General features: G+C 41.0%; 1 protein-coding gene across 1 annotated transcript in view; it reads right to left on the minus strand.

Moving 5' to 3' along the window:
• The window catches only part of MUC6 (mucin 6, oligomeric mucus/gel-forming), a 59,500-nt gene that overhangs the window by 14,046 nt on the left and 26,650 nt on the right, over positions 1 to 18,804 (minus strand). Inside the window, exons 8-22 of the mRNA XM_073350317.1 lie at positions 17,969 to 18,176; positions 13,384 to 13,506; positions 12,463 to 12,583; positions 10,688 to 10,826; positions 8,652 to 8,756; positions 7,732 to 7,804; positions 6,621 to 6,758; positions 5,416 to 5,577; positions 4,890 to 4,984; positions 4,244 to 4,376; positions 3,250 to 3,499; positions 2,589 to 2,641; positions 2,373 to 2,482; positions 1,174 to 1,325; positions 87 to 228 (exon numbers count right to left, since the gene is read on the minus strand). Of these exons, the coding sequence (XP_073206418.1) occupies positions 87 to 228; positions 1,174 to 1,325; positions 2,373 to 2,482; positions 2,589 to 2,641; positions 3,250 to 3,499; positions 4,244 to 4,376; positions 4,890 to 4,984; positions 5,416 to 5,577; positions 6,621 to 6,758; positions 7,732 to 7,804; positions 8,652 to 8,756; positions 10,688 to 10,826; positions 12,463 to 12,583; positions 13,384 to 13,506; positions 17,969 to 18,176 (2,004 nt within the window). The remainder of the gene's footprint in view (positions 1 to 86; positions 229 to 1,173; positions 1,326 to 2,372; positions 2,483 to 2,588; positions 2,642 to 3,249; positions 3,500 to 4,243; positions 4,377 to 4,889; positions 4,985 to 5,415; positions 5,578 to 6,620; positions 6,759 to 7,731; positions 7,805 to 8,651; positions 8,757 to 10,687; positions 10,827 to 12,462; positions 12,584 to 13,383; positions 13,507 to 17,968; positions 18,177 to 18,804) is intronic.

The raw sequence follows: 18,804 nt of genomic DNA on the forward strand, positions 1-18,804 counted from the left end.
TGAGGTCTAGAAATGAGCCCTAAATATGTCAGAGTTCATAAATCAAGCCATTTCTTGGCAATGAGAACACTTAGTACTGATGTTACCGTAGCTAGTATGTATTCGCAGTTGCCATCAAACACAAAGCGCTGTCCATCAAAAGTGGTGACATGTCCTTCTCCATAGAGGGTACATGTTGAGGAGCATCTAGATTTCTGAACACATTTCCATTTGCCTCTTGTACAGGTGCTAGTGGTGAGAAGAAAATTCTTGTTAGGAAGATTTCAAGGGCATGCAGCTTTAACTCATCTCCTCTACATACACCCATTTTGTATATTCTGTATTAACTTCGTTGACTTAGTTTATATATGTAATGCTGTCAAATTATGATTAATATGGGAACTATAACTTCAAATTTCCTGACTTTTGTGAAAATTAATGCATGCTAAAGATGAAACTTTAAATATATTTTTCCATTTAATTTACTTTAAAAAAGAAAACATGAGGTATTACAGGTTACATTGCTTTGCATAAACAGCTCTTCTTATCACTAAAGCAGATGTTGATGTCCCTTTGGTTATTTTAATGAGAAGGTGTGGACAGGGGTACTGGAACAATTTTTATAATGGGGGTGCTGAGAGCCAGTGAACCAAATTGTAAACCCTATATATAATGGAAACCACTTCAAGTCAGGGGGTGCTGCAGCACCTCCCTGCACCCCTAGTTCCAGCACCTATGGGTGTGGAACTAGGAATGGTAGCAACTGCTGATTGAGAATGTAGCTAGAAAAGTAATATTGATGGGTCAGCTGATCTATCTAGAAAAAGGGAGGAGGATTGTGCTTGCACCTTCAATTGTGGTGGAATTATATACATTTCTAGTATGGCTTATAGTTCGAGGGTGCTATTGGACCCCCACTGCTTCTGGATGTGCAGATAGCAGCACTTGTCATTATAGCCTCATCCTTTTTGTGGCTGACCAGCAGACCATGACCTTTTCTCTGAGATATGGACATTGTCCCAATTATCCACGGTTTTATCACTTCTACGCTTTATCACTATGGCAGAATTCCTTTAGCGCTGACCCTCAACTGCTACCTATTCTTCTTCTCCTTGCAGCCATGCTGTTGCACTGTATGCTTGTACAGTCTAGACAAATAAATAACTAGCAAAGAGAAAACTTGTGGATTCTTACCAGGTTTTGCATTCGGTGTGGATTTCTTCCCCTTTTTTATAAGAGATGCCACCATATTCACAGGGACACTCATCAGGTGGTACACACATTCCATCTAGATTCTCATATAGCCCATCAATGCAGACACAGCCTGATTCACACCTAGTGGGTACCTGGGAAAGATCAAGAAATTGCAACATCAGTCATAAAAAATGACGCGTGAAGGAAGGGAACGTAAGGAGAATGGATTGAAACAGTTTGTTTTTATTGACCTATAGCCTTCCTTCAGTTTTGCTTTGCATTATTTATTTGGTGCCAAGAGTCAGCTTATGCTATTACTTAAATCACTTTTACTTGTGCAATTTAATGCCCTGTTATACTAATTTTACTGCAGTTGTAAAATATAGCTAGTGTCTGATGCATAAGCTTTCTGGGGACTTCTTGAAAAAAGTTGTATTTCATGGGTACCAGCTGCTCCGATAAATGAAGAATAATGTATGTTTCTTTCCAGCTCAGAAGTCTCTTACATTATAATTCTGCTAATTGCTCTGTTTCTTTATTTACTAAGAAACTTTTATTACATTATGAAATATATATTGTTATGTATATATATATCGATATATACTGTGATTTGTAACTCTTTTCCTGTAATCAGTCAACATTTGGTGAACTTGACATTTTTAAAAAAATGATGTATTTCTTGATATATAATGTTTTATTGTTTGGCATGGAAATATACAGGGCAGTTTATTAAGTAAGTACTGCAATTTTCATGAAGATTCACTGTCTCACTGTTATTTATTAATTCTTATATGGCCTCAATCACAGTGGTATCAGAATACATATCTGAAACATATTTATCCTCACAACACTTCTGTGACTTAGGCAAGTACTATTGTCCCATTTTACAGATGAGGAACTAAGAAACAGAGATTAAGGGCCAGATTTTTTAAGGTATTTAGGTGCCTTGGGTGATTTTTCAAAACTAATTGATCTTAATGGGTGTTAGGCTCCTAGATGCTTTTGAAAATTCCACTAGGCATCTAAATATCTTTAAAAATCTGGGACAAGGAGACTTGCCCAAGGCTGCATAGGAAGCCTTTTGACAGAGCAAGGAATTGAATGTGGGTCTTCCCAAGTTCCAGGCAACCACTGCTCCACCCTTCCTCTCACAGTGTGTTTCCATCACCGCGATATGATCATAAAGATGTGGAACTCACACATTCAATTCCAGTGGCCAGCATCTGACAGGTAGGGGAACAGGAGGCTCCATATTTGTTCTCTGAATTCTGTGAACATGACACATATTTTTTAGGAGGCTTGCAGTTTTCTAGTGGGAAAAAAAGAGAGAAACAGAAAGTTATGAAAGGATAATTCTGCAACATGGGGAAAATAATGCCTTTGAAGGTGAAAGTAAACTGTAGCCAAATGCATACCTGCAGGGTCCTGAGGTTTGCCAGTGCAACTCAGCTTTCCATTAATACAATAGCTAGAAAAGAAAAGAGTATTTCAGTGTACATCCCTTACTAAATGGGACAATTAAAGCTCAAGTTGTTTTATGGTTTTAATTTTTCCTCTTTGAATGTGATACCCTCCTAAGAAAACAATGTTCAGGCTTTTTGTCAAATGACTTCATCCTTTTCCAAGAGGCAAACATTCCAGCTATGCCTCTTGCACCTCCCAGTTCCTTCAAAATGGAATACAAGTCAACATGCCTCTGCTTACTCTTTGGATTGCAACAATATAACCAGCAATGTCAGTGGTGTATGCAATTTGAGGCAGGGATCATGTTTATGTGTTGGCAGAGCACCTAGCAGCATAATTGTTATACCTTTTAGTGCTTCTCCAACATTTCCAGGGAAGGCTAGATTTTATGTGCCTAATATTTCCAAAGTAAAAGAGAACCAAATAATTAAAAAAAAAAAAAAACTTCTGGACCCCACCCTTCTTTTACAAAGAAGCAAAAAAAAAAGGGGGGGGGCGGGGAAGCAACAGGCCTATTGTAAAAAAAAAATCTCTGCAGTTCGACAAAACCAAACACATGAACAAATGCCCTCCCTTTGCAGTATGTTCATTTCTTTTAACTCACAAACTTACCAGGTAATGCCACCAATTATAGTTGACTGGTCAGGCAGGATGAACCTCTTATCTTCCAGGTAGCAGTGACACATGGATTTTCGCACACATTCACTTCTGTGGTTCAAGTAGGTACCTTTAGGACAGTTGCAGCCATCAACAGGGATGTCAGTAGGATAACATTCCAGGGTTTGGTCGGAAAGTGACAGGCACGTTCTATCGCAGGCTTCAGTGTGGTAGCTGAATGTCTGATTGCCAGTACAGGAAATGGCTGTAAAATAAAGACAAGAGTGGGAGTTATGCTTCATTTCCCTGATCTCCCCTCAAAGGGGTGCTGGAGCCAGGGGAAGGTGCTGAATTATATAATGCCAACAGTTTCAGTGTTAACAGCTTTCTCTTGCTTCCCTCTCTCGGAATGTACAGCCAGTCAAAGCATGGCTTGTTACTGAGCTTTGCTGCGAGGAGCAAGAGGGTCTCTGGGAGTAGAGTAGGCTCTGCAGGCCATCCTTGTAAAAACCTCAGGATCTGCAGGATTTCCCCCAGATGGAAAATCAACTGACCCTCCGGGCGATACCAAAGGATGATGACTATGGGGCTGGGTGTGTTGAAGCACTCATAGTTTCATGAGAAGCTTTAGCCATCCTTGTGCTTCTTCCATGGGAGTCGGTGATAAAGCTCAGAGAACATCCTGCTTTTTTGGGTATTTCACATTTACATTCCTTACGAATTCAAACCACTCCTAAAATGCCAATTCTGTAGAATTACCCACAAAAGTGATTTTTTTGTGCCCCAAACTACTCCATGATACTTAATGATATTTCAGCAGCTTAGAGAGAATTTTAGAACTGGAACTGGTCTTAACCCAGGAGAGGACAGCAAAGCCCAGTTTTGTTCCATATCAAACACTGGAATTTTCCAAATGAAAGTATGTTTTTCTGAGTTTTCTAGGTAGCAGCGATGATATACATATATGCACCTGATTACAAACTTTTAAGAGCTAGTTTGGGTCACTTACTGCAGTTGTCTACAGTGTCCCTCCAGTTTTCAAGGATCAGCCCCATTGAAGCACACACTCTTGCATAAGATCCCATGGCAGAACAAATATAAGGAAAGGTCTCCTCATAGTTACAGGCTTGGTAGATGCATCTCTGAAAACAAACACAGAGTATTCTGTTAGGTCAGATGTTTGGAAGTCATCAGCACGCTCAGAAATAAATCATGGAAAATAATGCATTTTATAGATTACACGTAACAATTGAAAATGAACATATCTGTCCGAGTGGCTGATGTAAGTAAAATATACTTAGCACTTATACAGTGCTTTTCATCCTTAGATTTCAAAATGCTCCACAAAGCTGCGTGTAGGTATCATTATCTCTATTTTATAGATAGGAAAACTATGCTCAAAAAGGTTAAGTAACCTTGATGATGTTCATTTGGGGAAGTTTCTTGGAAAATACTCAATCAATTAGCTGTGTGAGAAAAAACCTATCCTCTCCTTCCTAGTGACTGGGGGGATAGCAGTCTGTGATCATACCAGACCTCGTCTGGCTAGGAGAGAGGAGTTTTTGAATGATTCTTGGTCCTAAGCACCTCTTGTGCTCTGACACAATGTAGTGCTTCTCACTGCCTCACCTGAAGATCTTAGCAGAAGCTCCTACCTTGTAAAAAGGAGCAGGATTCACCACAGAATGGCATTTCTCAAACACCGTGCCCTTCTTCGTAAGAATGGAGCAATGGGTCTCGGCAGACATTTCTAAATGAGAGAAACAGTCATGGACATTAAGCAATAGAGATGTCAAGAATAAGAGATAAGGAGGTGTCTGTGTCTGTCTTATTTAATTCATTGAGAAGGTAATACTGGTTTTCAGTCACAGAATTGGAAAGTCAGAGACTAAAATCTCAAAGAACTTCAGGATATCAGTTGGAGTTTCAATAGGAACTCCTCCAACTTATCAAGGCTACTTCAAACCCATAGTCAGATCTTTAGAGAGAGATCTCATCATAGATTGGCTTATACAAGAATATTCTAGAAATCTACATCTTTCTATAGATGAAGGAATCAGTGATGTACAGTCCTCTTCTTCTCTCTTAGACCCTTTGTTCCCTTGTGGATGAGCTTATGGTAATCATTCAGAAAGAGGAAGCCAATTAGGGTGATCTGATAGGTCAGGGCATTCCACTTACTGTTCAATTGACTCATAGAGCAAGGATCTGTGTCCCTCTCTGCAGCAGGGTGGCAGTTCCCTGATCTCCAGGAGTCCACGAACAGGCCTGCTGTTCCTTCAATAATATCCATACTGGTCATGAAGTCGTCTGTAGTGTCTCCATTATAATTGCCACACAACCCTGATCACATGGGGAACACAAGGGCCGAATGAAAAACAAGGAACATTTATACACTAATGATGATATGTCTTTGCTGTATAGTAATAATAAAATGTATTGGTAATTATAACTGAAGTGGTAATGACTACTATAGATTAAATGGGTTAAGCATTTCTGTTATAAAACTGTTTTTCAATCACTCATAACTTTGTCTGTTTCACTTAGTAAGTTAAAATTCACCAAGTCTGTTCATTTCCTTCAGGTGAATTTGTATGGAAAGTTTTTTGGAGAAAAATAATTCAGTTCTTTTTAAAAATAAAAAGAAAGGGAGAAAATACTCTCTCAATTCCAACTGAAAAAAGTTATTGTGACTTTTTTTGAATGGCTCTAACATCAAAGCAATTAGGCATAGAAAGTTAGAACGTGGCATGGAAAATAGCCCTCACTGAGAACTGGAATTGAGTGTTCCTGTAAAAATTGACTTTGATCTGGCTGAGTCCTGAGAGCTTGAAGAAATTGCTCTTTCTGCACATGCAATTATTTGGTACTGCTTACAGCATTCTAAACAAAAAGTTGTGCAGAATACGTATTCTTGGCTATATCTGCTCCACAGTAAATCCATGTATCCCCTGTGGTGCCCATTGATCAAGAGAGCCACTGGGTTCTTGAATAATCCACGCAATCTTCTAAAATGCACAGTGAATTAGGTTGGGCTATATAGGTGCCCTGACTCATTTGATGTGTAGTAAAGTACATGTTGAACAAGGCAGAGTTTCACAGGCACTCTTGCCTTTTACAAAGCACACCTTGTAGAAGATAGGTTGGGAAATCAATGTTATTCCAAAAGAGGGTGGATATCACGCCTAGTCTGTGCCACTTCAAATTCTATCAATTGCTTTTGTTAAGATTGCTGGAAAAAAGCTCTTATCAACACACAATAGCTTTGCATTGTAGCTTTTGAGAATCATAGGAAGAGTTTATCCATTATACAATGGCTATTAAAAGACATAATTTCACCACCTCCCTCCTTCATAATGAAATGTGGAGGAGACTGGATTTCTTACCTAGGGTTCTGCCTTTGAAGAGAAGTCCAACTTTTATATAGGCCTGAAACACTGGCTGAGTTTGAACTATTAGCTCCAGTCCAAAGGTGGTATACATTTGAATGTGGGTGGAGGACTGTTTGAAAATGGTGATGTCACCTAAAATAAATTAGATCATTTAAAATAATTACTTGGATTTATCTATTTATTTTAAAATTCTGCTTATGCATATATGCTGCCTTCACATGTTCCACTGCACGTTTGGGTAACTGCGTTATGGATTTTTCACCTTCTCCTGAAACAGCTGCTATTAGCAATTTTGGGAGAAAGGATGCTGGATCAGATTAATGAAATGTCTAATCCAGAGGTGGGTAAACTATGGCCCGCGGGCCACATCTGGCCCGTGGAACTGTTCTGCCCAGCCCCTGAACTCCTGGTCGGGGAGGCTAGCCCCCAGCCCCTCCCCTGCTGTCCCCTCTCCCTCGCAGCCTCAGATCGCTGCACCACCAGAGCTCTGTCCCGCCACTCCTGCTGGTTAGCGCGGCAGCGTGGCTGTAAGCTCCTGCCACTCTGAGTGGCATGGTAAGGGAGCAGGGGGGTTGCATAAGGGGCAGGGGATCCTGGGGGGCAGTCGGGACAGGGAGCAGGGGGCAGAGGTTCTGGGGGGCAGTCAGGGGACTGGGAACAGGGGGGGTTGGATAGGCGGGGGTCCTGTCAGGGGGTGGGATGTGGATAGCGGTCGGCGCAGTCAGGGGACAGGGAGCAGGGGGGTTGGATAGGGGGTGGGGTCCTGGGGGGGTTAGGGGTGGGGGTCTGGATAGGTGTCGGGGCAGTCAGGGGACAGGGAGCGGCAGGGGTTGGATAGGGGACGGGGTCCTGGAGGGGGGTGGTTAGGGGACAAGGAGCGGGGGCGGGGCTGGACGGGTTGGGAGTTCTGAGGCGGGCAGTCAGGGGGGCAGGAAGTGGGAGGGGGCAGATAGGGGGCAGGGGCCAGGCTGTTTGGGGAGGCACAGCCTTCCATACCTGGCCCTCCATACAGTTTTGCAACCCCGATGTGGCCCTCGGGCCAAAAAGTTTGCCCACCCCGGTCTAATCCAATCTAGCACTTTCCATGTTCTCCCTTGTTCTTTACCTGATCTATAAGGTAGCCACTTGAGTTCATCATCATCAGTGAGAAGTTCATTTTGAGAAATCACAATTTTGTCCTGTGAAGAAGAGGGCACAGAGTCAGAATCATAGAAATGTAGGGTCATTTAGTCCATCCCTTCACATGGAGGTAGGATTAAGGATACCTAGGTATCCCTGACAGGTTTTGTCCAACCCAATCCAATCTTAAAAATCTCCAGTAACAGGGATTTCATAACCTCCCTTGGTAAACTATTCCAGTACTTAACTATCCTTGTAGTTAAAGTTTCTCCTAATACCTAACCTTAATCTCCTTTACTGCAGATTAAGATGATGACTGCTTGTCCTACCCTCTATGGACATGGAGAACAATAGATCAGAATCCTCTTTGTAACAGCCCTTAACTTATTTTACGACGGTTATCAGGCTTCTTTTCTCAATTAATCTTCATGATTAAAAAATGTCTCAATCTGGACATTAATTGAGTCATTACTGCATAGTTGGGCTGAAGACCAAATGCCTCTTACTACCTGAGACCTGCAGGCAATCCAGTGTACCCACAGAGTGGGAGAGAGTTGGTATTTCTATTATCTTTATTTTAATCAACTATTACTGTCATCATGATATTTAGTGAGAAAAGATTTATTAATTCTTTTCCTAGCAGACATCCTGCCACCCTGTTTTGATTTTTCACTTTGTAAAACTGGTCACTCTATGTTCAGCACCCCTAACTTGCTGAACTGATGTGACATCACACATCTCTCTGAAGTTGTTACCTTTCCATTATGGAATACACTTCCATTTGAAGCAACTATTTTCCCCCTTTCCCCAGATTTTCATATGATGACACCTGCAATGCCTCTGAATATTAACTCTGATAGACTGGCTACTGGAATGTTGCACAGGACTTGTGTACTGCACTCTTACCTTTGCAGAAAGGTAAATTATAGCAGTCAATGATGTTTCAGAATGAGAGTAACCAGACTTATCATACACAGCCATCAGGGTTCCATTGTATGGAAGGCTGGGACTCTGAAGGAAAACAAAAAAGCATGGTTATGTTCAGGAAAAAATAAGCTATACCCCAAATCCATTTATCACCACAGAATCTTGTATTGTTCTTGCTGTTTTACCCTGACATTGCACTTTTTGGTGGTGTCCATATAAGGTTCCTTGTAACCCTTCTCATTCTCACAAAGTGTAAGTGAACTTGAAGCAATGGAGGAAGAAGGTATTCTGTTGTGCATTTCTAATATATCTTTAACATTTTATTGCTACCGAGTAACCCTTCTTGTATCACAGCATATTTCTCAAAGTAAACTAACACTGGGGACAGCCTGGTCTCTCCAACCTCTCTTTAAAAGAGAATATGGCGGGCTCCGTTTTCAAGTGTAAGTTCCTTTAATGCAGGATTTCAACATGCTACTTAAATGCTAAAAACTGACACTTAGGCATGAATATTTAAAATAACTGCATTAAAAAGTCAACATTTTTCAACTGTTACCAGCAAGTAATATCTTAGATACTGCAATTTTATCCCATTCTATGTATAGGGAAATATTGTGGTGTCTCAGATACTAGGATGTCCCTGTTAGCAAATGTTGACTTTTGAATGATGGCCATAGTAATGTATGGGGTAAAATGCAAAAAAATGGGTTTCCTGTGTACCTGTTCACAGCCAATACCTTCTTATCGGCATTTGCATCAAGGATACCTATTTTGGTGATCCTTGGATTTTGGGTTTTTGAATTTTGCCGTTTGTGCCCTTTATTAGTTACTAAGAGAATTTACTGGTGATACAAATGCCAGAGACAATTTAAGCTGTTTGAATCCTTGGTGGCCAATTGCTGCGTATTTCTGCTCCTTTAACAAAATCTCCCCTTCTCAGCAAGACTTCAACTAAACTATGAATAGTATTTTTAACTCTAACAAGTGGCAGCCCTTTCTAGGGCAGATACTCAATGTCTGTTCCAGGGGAAATTTCATTTCAGGTTTCTGTTTGTTCCAAGGTGATGAATAAGCTGATGGCATCCTCTACCTGTCTGAGGCTAGGGCAGCCTTGTAAGTAAATACTTTTTACCTGTGGCATTTGCTGGTAAACTTTATGATGGATTCTGAATGACAAAGTTTCCATTTTGTAATTATATTTACTTGCAAGTTGGAGCCATTGAGTATAAACTGTTGAGACGTTATCAAATAACTACAATAAAGATTTCATTTTACATCTATATAATCTGACCCTTTGGACCTGGAAGTGACGTTGGAAGTAAATTTAACAAAGAACCTCTGTGTGATCTATCGGGGACAACCATGACGGTTGAAGCTGTCAGGGATTGTTGTGCCAGATAGATCACACAGAGGTTCTTTGTTAAATTTACTTCCAACGTCACTTCCAGGTCCAAAGGGTCAGATTATATAGATGTAAAATGAAATCTTTATTGTAGTTATTTGATAACATGCCTCAACAGTTTATACTCAATGGCTCCAACTTGCAAGTAAACATAATTACAAAATGGAAACTTTGTCATTCAGAATCCATCGTAAGATTTACCAGCAATTGCCACAGGCACAAGGTATTTACTTACAGGACTGTCCTAGCGTCACACAGGTAGAGGATGCCATCAGCTTATTTATCACCTTGGAACAAACAGAAACCAAAAATACCATCCTTATAATGATTATAGTGTGTTATAAAGTTAACTAATTATCCCAAAGCCAATTGCATAGTACCATTTCCTGATTCTAGGAGTTTTCTGACATTACATTATGCACCAATGCAAAACACTTGCCAGCTTTTTCAACACCAAATTGCTACTTGGCATCACGTATGATATGTGGGATAAATGGAGGTCATTGGAAGATTTTAGTTTATATGGAGGGTCGGGGGCGGGAATAAAGGTAGATAGTAATTATGACACTTCCCTTCTGTTAATCTTGTGTAGTTCATGATCTCTGCAGCTTACCTTCATGAGGATATATGTGCAGACTCCATGGAACCGGTATGACCTGGAATCAAATGTGGTGACAAAGGAGCCTCCCTCCAGGGAACATCTTCCTGGGCAGGGTAGTTCATTGCAGTTCCACTGACCCATTGTACATTTACTGGGGAAAACAAGAATGCGCGTTAAATGACTATTACCAGTCTAGCAGGATTTGGTCCCACAATCTGGGGTTTTTGTTGTTTTTTTGGTTGCCTTACAACAGCATGTCTGTGGTCATATCTCTGTGTAGCAATACCTTGAAGTTGACAGCCTCAGGCTCTTCCACTGTGGAAATCTGAAGATGACTGAACTGATCATCTTGGATAGTGGTTGATGTATGCCACAATGGGTAGCCAACATGATATAGTACCTTACATGTTCTAAACTTTCATTTCCATTATCTCCTGAATTCTTTTTTTTTTGGCTCTAAACGTTCAATAACTTCTTAGTAAGAAAATATATTAATATGTATATATTTCTTTCCCTCTGTGAATTTTTTGTGTTTTGCATTATCATTTGCTAAATATATTAGTAGACAAAATTTATCTCAATCTGTAGCTGATGAGACCCTTGTGTGATGGGGAGTCTACCTCACACAAGACTGGAAGGGGTTAAGGTGGCCGAGTAGGCCAGTTAGCTCCACAGGTTGCACCTAGAGGGGGAGCCAGGGAGCAGGCAGTTGAGTGAAAGGAACAGGCAGGGCCTATAAAGTCAGATAACAGGCTACAGATAGGGCTGCTGAGAAAGGCTGAAAAAAGCAGTCAGCAGTCACTCCCTAGGAAGTGGGAGGAGGGTTGGTGGAGCTGGTATACCCAGGGAGAGGGGGAGCCAGAGGGTAAGAACAAGGCTAGGAAAGGAGCAGTGAGGGCAGAGGGAGGAAGCCGAGAACTGCTGAGCTGAGGGTCCCTGGACTGGAACCCGGAGAAGAGGGCGGGCCCAGGTTCCTCTACCAGGCACCAAGGGTGTGGCACAGAACTGGGTAGCCGTAGGGGAAGACTGCCTAGGACTGCTGATGGACTGTTCCCCAGAAGGGGAGGACCTTAGTGACCTAGCTGGAGTGCCAAGACACGAAGAGGAAGCTGCAGTTTCTGAGGTTGAGAATGGGGTTCCAGAATGAGACAATGGGAGAAGACAGCAGCAGAGGGAAAGCATGAGCTGACAGAGTTAATCTCCAGTACGGCCAGCAGGAGGCGCCACTGTGGTCAGTGAATCCCATGACACCTTGTACGGCTTGGGTCTCCATCAGCCATGTAAATCATAAATAAATCAATGATGAAAAGTGCTGCACTGGAGACCAAATTCCTTCTTTATCCACAGAATAGATGCAGCATGGAAAACAGTGGAGCAATATTCTCCACATTGCAACACGAAATTATTAAAACATTAACCTAGGGGAACCATTTCTAGTGGTGAAAGGGGAGGTTAGTCTCCATGGCCCATTCAGTGCTTCAAAGTCTCTCTGCTCAGATTGCCAGCAAAGTTGACAATTAGTGATAACTCTGGTGATAGTTATTGTAAATTTGCACAGAATAAGGCCACATTTGCTTTTGTACGCATAGATCAGGAATTTAGGCATACATTACTCTATCAGCAATTACAGATGAAGAGTCCTGAGTGTTCAAAGCAGATTTGTGTACAGATGATGTAAACACATTTGTGTCTGTCCTCTGAAAGTCTGGGCCACAATTATGTCAAATTTTCCAGCCACTTAGCCAGGATGCTTTCCACACTTTTCAAAGAAATCTGCCACCACGCACCAGCTCCTGCATGTTGCTTTCATGGTAACGCCAGGATCATATTTCTCCCCATTCAGTGTACATGGGCACTGGTCAATGGGAACACATGTTCGATTTTTTGAGATGTCATCAAGAACAGTGCCTATCGAGAGAAGCAAATAAATTAGGCAGATAGACGTTTTCAGATGCTTAGTTACCACTTAGCTACTCAGAACTGTTGTATTATGTGCCCTGTGTCTCGCAGAGGCAACATTTCAGAGAGTGGCATTTCAGCACAGCCTTTTGTCCAGACTCAGAGCAGTTGTGTATCATGTGGTTTTCCATATCTGCTAAATTTTAGCTCCCTTATTTAGAATGAGATTAAGTCTATATAAAGAATAACAGATTTTGAGCACTTAATGGGAATGAATTAGCTTTACATTTTATTACTGAAATTTCAGGAAATGCCCCAAAATGGTAATAAACTAAATTTCTGTCGAAATTCTGTCTGAAGTATGCCTCAGGCTTTTACAAACTCTGCATAACAAAGCTCAATCTCTCTATTCACCAATGAAATGCAGCCACTTCTGGATGGCAACTGTCTAACAGCGCGTGGCAACACTACATAAGAGATTAGCACAACAAGTTAATTCTATCCAATCCAATTTAAACAATAGGGGGGAACATAAAGTAGGCAGGGTATAATTATCCCATATTGGGCAGAATGGGGGTGTTACTTCTCTATTCTTGAAAAAGTGCCAAGGGATCTTTAATGACCCCAAGGGGTCAGGACCTCAGTTTTATATCTCATCTGAGAAATGGCACTTCCAGCAGCACAGTGTCTGATACCACGATGTGGTGTATTAATTAAATGGACAATTTTTGTCAGCTGGATATGTGCCAAAACTAATTGCATGAATGATTTATGATGAAATCAATACTAGTTTTATGGTAATACTTTACCTTCTGGGCAGAAGCAACCATATGTACAGTAACTGGAACAGCTGTACTCTGGGTTGGAACAGGTTTTAACACACGGAGAACCACACTCCTTATAGATTTGGTCTGCTGAACATTTTCCTACAGCTGAAATACAACAACAATGAAAAGTATTAAGGCATCTTTCTAAATATGAACAAAGGAAAACTTCTCACTGGCCCTAGAGACTGGAGATGAGGCTCTCCCCACTCTCCTGGTATCTGGCGCTTCCTGTAGCACACAAACCTTCACTCCCCATCCCCAGTCTATCATCTCACCATGGCCCAGATACCCAATCTATTCATTTTTCATTCTTTAACCCAGCCTTACTGGAGACTACATATTCCAGACAAAGGCTAGAGATCAGATCACCTTTTCTACATGCACCCTACACTTATAGGCGTCAGACTCCTGAAACCATGCACACTTCTGAAAAATGATTTAGTTGGGGATTGGTCCTGCTTTGAGCAGGGGGTTGGGCTAGAAGACCTTCTGAGGTCCCTTCCAACCCTGATATTCTATGATTCTATGAAAATGAGCCTGAAGTCCATCTGCATCTGTGGCAGGCTGGGAGAGTGATAGCAGATATCAGTTACAATAAAAGCCATAGGTGTGGTTTTTAAAAGTGCCTATGTGACTTCAGGAACAATCTTGTTGACTTTCAGTGGGATTTGTGCTCCTAAGTCACTTAGGCACTGTTGAAAATCCCTCCCTTTAGCATTATTAATATACAGAACAGGGGACACGTAAGTTTTTCAGGTGACAACTAGTAGGATTCTCCCATCAGGAAGGGAAAGATAAGTGGGAGAAGGGAGAGTTAAGATTAACATTGGAATTTCAAGCACCAGATCCTCCACTGCCCTGCACCTTATGTAGTCATTTTTACTGCCAAAATCACTGCAAGGCTCATTAAGTAATGTTTGGCACCCATTTTGGACAAGTGTCAATGACTATGAATGGTGCCGAGCAGGGGATAATCAGACCCTTGATGTTTTCAGAGTTTCAGACACTTATTTTTTGGAGTATAATATTTTTATTTCCTAACTTGCAAATATTTGTTTTTTAACCTTCACTCTGAATAGCCTCACTTTTGATTTTTTTGTGACTACACGTTCTAGTAACATTTTTTTAAGTGAATGGCCTGCTTGCAACATTAACATTGTCGTAGCAAAGACTAGACAGGGGATATTATTTTTAGTATGATTAATGAGCATTATTATATAGCATTGTGAACATGTACAGTGCCTTACAAATACTGATTGGGACAGGCTTGCTGCCCTGAGGACTTTACAACCTAAGAGAGGCAAGACAAATCAAATGCTAAACAAAACTGGGACACCCATTTAGGGAAAGGAGATTGGGGAGAGAATATTGGAGGGATGAAAAAGAGAACAATTCCAGGAAGAAGTGGGATTTGGAGGAGTGGGAGGGGGCGGTGGCACTTGGCATGCGGGAAGCAGGAGATTTCCCTGAGCACAGGGAGAAGCATGACAGAAGGCAGAAAGCCAAAAGTGTAACAAAGAGCTGGAGAGCAGTCATACGTGAAGACTGGGAGGAGTATAGGGACTAAGCGAAGAGACGGATATGAGATCAGATATGTAGTTAGGGCAAGAGGATAAAAGGCCTTGAAGGTGAGGATAAGGATTTTGTAATAAAACATTGGAAATCAATTACTGGATTCAGGAATATAATCTTGTCTGGATTATATTCATGACCCTTCTCATGCTAAACTCCAAATAAATAGTAGCAGATGCTGAAGTCACAGGTAACAGAATAAGGAGGAAAGAGAAGGATGTTCCTGTTAAAGCAATTTATTTAAAAAATTAACCACTGGTGGGAGAAAATGATCATATAAATACATAAAAAGTAAACAGAATTATGGTTAAATGATGTTTTAAAAGGACAGCCTGACATTATGAAAGGTCATTTTGAAAGAACCTCTTTCTTGGCATACATTATCTCTCTGATAATTTAATGAGTGTTGGTTGAGAAATAATAATCACTTTGTTACCTGTGACTTTCATTGGTCAGCATGACTGCTTATAAAACAATGAAACTCCATTAAAATGCACTAACTAAACATCAGAGTTTCAGCCAGATTCTGAAGGGTTTAATAAAGCAAACCAACTTCCTTGAATCCTGCATAGGATTCCATTCTGCCAGATTTTATATTTGCAGCTAAAGTCCAATCCTGATCCAAGAAACAAATTATCCACGCCTTGCACCCTGAGTCTGCACTCACTTGGAGCTTGAAGTGGGATGCTTAGGAGCAATTTAACTCCTGTCAATGAGAACCCAGAGGCTTTTTGGTCTCGCATTCATATCTTTATTTTCCCCCTTGTCTTTTGCTCCCACCTCAGGGACCTATCTGAGATATGGAAGGGGACACTGTCTCCTTCCCACTGTGGGGGTGCCTAGGCCTGGTGGTTCAGAGCAGTGGAAGGTTTTGAACTGCCAGATGCTACAGCCTTAGCACCTTAAACATTTGCAAAAAGTTTTGAGGACTGTTTGTGGACATGTCCCTGATGATTTGAGGATGCATGCTCCCTGAATGAATGAATGAATACCCAGGGAATGTTCTCAAAACAGAGATTTGATCCCTCTAACTCTTGCTGACTGGTAGGGATTTTGTATGCCTGAATTTAGAGGGAGGCACGTAGGGACAATCCTTTGGCAACCTCCAACATGTGAGAGAGGATTTGTTTGGGTGGCACTTCAGAGCAAAAGCTTAGTAACTGGTGGAGCAGATGATAGGAGGACTTAGGGCTCTTTAAAAGTTGGCTCTTTTCCCGGGTTGATTTGAGGAAGGACTAGCACATAGTGAATAAGGTGTAGTGGGCAGAGAAAGCAGCCTGATAGAGAGGGCCTGAGAAATCTGCCAGTTTTCCGAGGCTTCACTTGTGGGTATTTTCCCCTTTAAGTTTTATGGCCTGGGATCCAAATCTAGGAGCATTCTTCTGCCTTTTGTCTTGCTGCATTGGGGGGGGCTTGTTTTCCCTTTGTTTTTGGACTGGCTGTATAGTATCACTGCAACAGCTGTGGATGATCTGCACGTAAATCTGGCTCCTGAATAACTTGCTGATCCAAAATCAAATGCATCTGTGCCAGATGTTCCACAGTTGATCCATCCACAGATCACGCTACTTGCTTTACTTCAGGTGGATTGGGAGGGTTTGCTTATGAGAGGGAAGGTAAGCCAACTACACAATTAGGTAGTTGTCTTAATGTGTCTTTTCTTTCAAACATCTCCTTTTGTCTTTCTGCTGTCTCTTCATTCTATGGCATTTGGGCTGAATATTGACAAAACTACAAAAAACTACACCAAATGCAGCCTCAGAAGTTATGTTTGGGTACTAAACACCAGTTATAGAGCACGAGGCAGCTCAGCTTTCCCATTAACCAGGTGCTTGGAGTTTCAGAGGAATATGCTTCACTGCCTTAGACTCTGAATGTCACTTGGCATCTAGATCTCTTCCCAAAACGCTGCCTAGAATTCTGTCTTGTCAGTTAAGCTTTCAACTGGGCTGCATTGTGTTGTAATTAAAATTAATGAATATGCTTTTTGAGAGTCCTTTGCCAAAGGTTTGCCACATCATGCCTCCCACTTTGTTAAACTTCAAAACAGGCGTGATGAAACCAAACAATTTTGATCCATAAAGGGTTGTACTTTCAGTTTCTTGAGCTCCTTTTAAAGTTGCAAGGAAATATACACATCAAAACAAAATATACACATCACATCAGAACAAAATTCGCTTGATGCTGCCTAGCTTCACCTGATTTCACTTTGTAACTAGTAATTTTATATGATTTCAATGCAAACTAAAATATAATGCAAATATAAACTAGCCATTTGTGGCTTTTGCTGAGCCTGATCTGATCTCCTCTAACCTGGAGAATTGAATTGTTTTGAGTTTAATTGCAAACAATTAGCACAGGTGTAGCTGAAAGGAGCAGAGCACCTTTGCTAAGATTACCAGTAATTTCAAAATAATAGGACAAGCACTGACATTAATCTGAATGGTTAGTCCCTGGCTGGGATGATTTAGTTGGGGATTGGTCCTGCTTTGAGCAGGGGGTTGGACTAGATGACCTCCTGAGGTCCCTTCCAACCTGATATTCTACGATTCTATGATTCTATATTTCTTAATAGATGAAATATTACTTTGCCTGTAATGGCTTGTCAACACTGCAGTTTAGCTGACAGAAGAATCAAAAGGAAGCATTTCAGAGTACGGTCTGTTTCTTAAAAAGAAAAGAAAAGATTATTTTAAGGTGTTGGATAAAGAAACAGCTTTAGGAGTGGGTGACCTGGTCAGTTGACTTAGCTTTTGAGCTACGGGGACACAATTTGCGTTATAAATTCAACTTTATTTTTTTTTGCAGGATACCAAACTCTGACTCTTACAGGTTACCATTTGCTCAAAGATCATCCCAGGGTCTATAACCCAACCCAACCCCTCCTTGATTTGTATGGGTGGAAGCTTTCCTAGTGGCTTTTAAAAATTTCATTAATCATTCTTTATCTATAGGACATATAAGTCAAGGTGTGGAGTAAAACATTGTAACTTACAGCAGAAGTCTGCACTCCTCCAATCAGAGACTGCTTGGTGGGACATGGTACATTGCCTAGAGTACTCTGACAGTGTAGCACAAGTACAGTTTCTTTGCCCTGGATTGCTACAGTCCTGCATATCAAGCTGACAACGGATGACAAACGCTTTCTTGGACACGTTGCAAGCTGGAGACACAAGGTTGAGTAGCTGGGAGCAGATCCTGGCCTAAATAAATGATAAGAAATAAATGGAAAGTGGGTGCTAGTAATGTCCTTGCTATGTTGAAATGTCTATAAAACAAGCAGATCTTGAGCTTTTAATTACTGGAGGACTTGTTTGCAGCTCTCAGTTATACTACTGTATTTATTTGGATCAAAGTGCATAGGAAATTCTGAAAATGGAAGAGAATACAAATGATACATTTTAAAGGGGAAAGGCTCTGTAAATATTTAATCATTTTTCCCTCTCATCATATTAAAAGCTAATCATTCTTTTACTGCCATCACACTTCCATGACTATGGATTACAGTGTTACATGCAGGGATAATGTTCTCTCATGAAGAATTAGCAGAAGGAAGAATGTATTTTGGAACAGCGATGCTATGGACACCTCCTAAAAAACCCTCGAAGTGCAGATGTGCCTGGCAGCCCAAGAGCACATTGGACATTTAGTGAACCTGTGCCTGATTACAAGAGGTAACACAATGTTTTCTATAGTGTTTCTGGGTGACATTCCTCCTTACGGACAATGATGGAATGTAGTGATAGCTGGCAATGCTGAATTTTTAAAAAAGATTGTTTTCATTTGCTGGTATTGCACATAATGTTATCTGCTGAAGTACAACATCTCAAT

Source organism: Lepidochelys kempii, chromosome 6 (genome assembly GCF_965140265.1).
Source record: "Lepidochelys kempii isolate rLepKem1 chromosome 6, rLepKem1.hap2, whole genome shotgun sequence".
In the NCBI taxonomy this organism is placed as follows: domain Eukaryota; kingdom Metazoa; phylum Chordata; order Testudines; family Cheloniidae; genus Lepidochelys; species Lepidochelys kempii.